Here is a 574-nt window from a genome sequence, read left to right on the forward strand (position 1 = left end):
GTGGGCTACTTTGACATCCCGGTGGACCACGTGTACGGGGAGAGCGGTGCGCACCAGCACCGGGGTCGACCAAGGGGGGGATTGGTTGGAGGGTGTGGGGGGACCGGGGAAGGCGCTTGGGGCAGCCGCCTCGGTTGGGGCTTGGATCACCTCAGGCCTTAACCTGAGGTGGGGCCCGCAGTCTGCAGATAGACACGGAATCGCGCCCCCTGTGGCCCGTGGGCGTGACGCGAGACAGCCTGAGGCCCGCCAACAACTTGCAGGACTGCGCCCCTTTTCTTCCTCGTCTGCCACAACAAGCACTGAATTCCTCCCAACCCCAACCGCCATCTCCCACACAAAAATCCTTCGACCCACCCATCAGTCATCCTTGACTACCTGGCGTCCAAGCGCATCGCCACGGGTGACCTGGTGGTGGTGAGCCCCGACGTCGGCGGCGTCGCCCGCGCGCGCGCCTTTGCCAAGAAGCTCAACGACGCCCCCCTGGCCATCGTGGACAAGCGCCGCAGCGCGCACAACGTGAGCGAGGTGATGAACCTGATCGGGGACGTGAAGGGCAAGGTGGCCGTGCTGG

The 574-nt window shown here is 65.7% G+C and overlaps 1 protein-coding gene across 1 annotated transcript in view; it reads left to right on the forward strand.

Annotated features, from left to right (window-relative positions):
* MNEG_0582 (ribose-phosphate pyrophosphokinase) overlaps window positions 1-574 on the forward strand; it is a gene marked incomplete at both ends in the record, with an annotated part of 3,278 nt that overhangs the window by 1,734 nt on the left and 970 nt on the right. The window contains one exon of the mRNA XM_014050940.1: window positions 365-561. Coding sequence (XP_013906394.1) covers window positions 365-561 — 197 coding nt within the window. The remainder of the gene's footprint in view (window positions 1-364; window positions 562-574) is intronic.

The sequence above is a fragment of the Monoraphidium neglectum genome (assembly GCF_000611645.1).
Source record: "Monoraphidium neglectum strain SAG 48.87 unplaced genomic scaffold scaffold00049, whole genome shotgun sequence".
Classification (NCBI taxonomy): domain Eukaryota; kingdom Viridiplantae; phylum Chlorophyta; class Chlorophyceae; order Sphaeropleales; family Selenastraceae; genus Monoraphidium; species Monoraphidium neglectum.